Source organism: Arachis duranensis, chromosome 5 (assembly GCF_000817695.3).
Source record: "Arachis duranensis cultivar V14167 chromosome 5, aradu.V14167.gnm2.J7QH, whole genome shotgun sequence".
Lineage (NCBI taxonomy): Eukaryota > Viridiplantae > Streptophyta > Magnoliopsida > Fabales > Fabaceae > Arachis > Arachis duranensis.
Window position 1 is genome coordinate 97,640,170 of NC_029776.3, and position 2,072 is coordinate 97,642,241.

Below are 2,072 nucleotides of genomic sequence, written 5' to 3' on the forward strand. Positions count from 1 at the left end.
AAAAAATTAGATGTTGTTCAGTATTTGATCTAATTCTTTATTACTCTCTCTTTTATTTAATTTTGATCTCACTTATAAAATTAAAGATAAAATATCACATTTTATTTTCTCAAATATTTTTTTTTTTTACTGAAGATGATCCATTTTCCTACTTAATTATTCTATTTTTAATCAATTACGTCCTTTTCTGATGGGTAATTTTAATTTAACAAGAATCAGATGACAGGCTATAAATATGTGATAAATTTTGCTCTCTATCCCCATCAACCTAACAAAGTAAACTCATCAAATCAAAGTTGTGTTTCATCATTCTTCTATCTTCCAAAGTAATTAATATATATCTATGATGGCTTCATCAGATGATTCAACCATTCCAAGTCACACAAAAGCATGGTTCTATTCAGAGCATGGGAATCCAGGTGATGTTCTAAAGATACATCCAAATTGGCCAATACCAGAACTCAAAGAGGACCAAGTGCTCATCAAAGTTGTGGCTGCATCCCTTAATCCAGTTGATAATAAAAGAATCACTGACTTCTACAAAGACATTTACACCCCTGATCCTCATCTCCCTGTATGTACTACTCTATATTCCCTTGTTCATTTAGGCTAAATTATATTCACCGTCATCGAAATTAGATGATATTATATATGACACTTTCTATTTATAAAAAAACTATAGATTACATGCATGACACTTAATTTGGTCAATTTGGAGAGTGTTAAAAATTAAAGTGAGATAAATAAATTGTATTAATGTTCAATTTGGTGTTTTAACATATATAAGTTAATTTGGTCTTTTAAAGATTCAACACTTCAATTTGCTGTTTTAACATATATAAGTTAATTTGGTCTTTAAAAAATTCAACACTTCAATTTAATCCTTAAAAAATATCAACATGGGTCGAATTGTTTCTCTGTTAATTTTTTACTAACATGCGAGGTAAAGTCTGTCGATATTTTATTACATTAGTAAAAATTTAATAGAAAAACCAATTTGACTCATATTATCTAAAGGTACATATTGTTCTTAAGATCACACACTCTTCTAGTTTGATCATACCCGATAATCCCTAATTTTTCTGGTGATTACTCTTATCCATATTCAAAATGTGCAGAGATGTCTTTTATGTACTTTCTCACTTAGTATGTGAGAACCCACCAATATTTTTAGATAGTTAATGTGATTTTTCTTGATATATATATAATTTAATCTCAAGATAGTCACTGTTATAATTATTAAATTAGGTTACATATATTATATTTTTTGAGTGTAATTTTTTTTAGATCCTGTACATGAACATAAGATGCTTGTACATTGGACGAATTTTTTTATACAATTTGATCCCACTACTACTCTTGTATACATATTTCTTGTCAAATATTTATTTTTTCACTTCTTCTATGCTTTTTTCATGGATGCATATATAAAATTAAACTAACTTTTTCCATTCATAATTGTTTGCACTGTGGGTGGAAATGATGTGAAGATTGTTCCAGGGCTTGATGTTGCCGGTATAGTGGTGAAATTGGGTGATCAAGTCAAGAAATTTAAAGTTGGTGACGAAGTTTACGGCGACATTAACGAGGATGGCATACAAAACCTTAAGATTCTTGGAACATTGTCAGAGTATACTATTGCTGAAGAGAGGCTTTTGGCTCACAAGCCTCCTAATCTCAGCTTTGTTGAAGCTGCTAGCTTCCCTGCGGCGGTTGAGACTGCTTATGAAGGACTTGAGAGAGCTGACTTCTCTGCTGGCAAATCTATTCTTGTTCTCGGAGGTGCTGGCGGTGTTGGTACCCAAGTTATTCAGGTAATTAATTTTATGGTACTATTAATTATTAAAGAGTTCAGTCAAATATATATATTTATCTAACCTTTACAATAAACCAAGTTGGGTTGGTCTAGTGGTTAGCTCACTAGTCCGCTTAAGCAAGTGTCGGGGGTTCGAATCCCGCCTTGTGCATGCAGCAACCCATTGGCCAGCGGCAAACCCTTAAATGGAGCTCAGTACCGCGGCGGATTAGTCCTTGGCCTGCCGGGCTGGGGGATACCGTGGGAAACCAAAAAA

General features: G+C 32.7%; 1 protein-coding gene across 1 annotated transcript in view; it reads left to right on the forward strand.

Moving 5' to 3' along the window:
- Positions 1 to 272: 272 nt before the first annotated feature.
- LOC107490781 (2-methylene-furan-3-one reductase) overlaps positions 273 to 2,072 on the forward strand; it is a 4,954-nt gene continuing 3,154 nt past the window's right edge. Inside the window, exons 1-2 of the mRNA XM_016111586.3 lie at positions 273 to 574; positions 1,491 to 1,814. Of these exons, the coding sequence (XP_015967072.1) occupies positions 344 to 574; positions 1,491 to 1,814 (555 nt within the window). The 5' untranslated portion in view covers positions 273 to 343. The remainder of the gene's footprint in view (positions 575 to 1,490; positions 1,815 to 2,072) is intronic.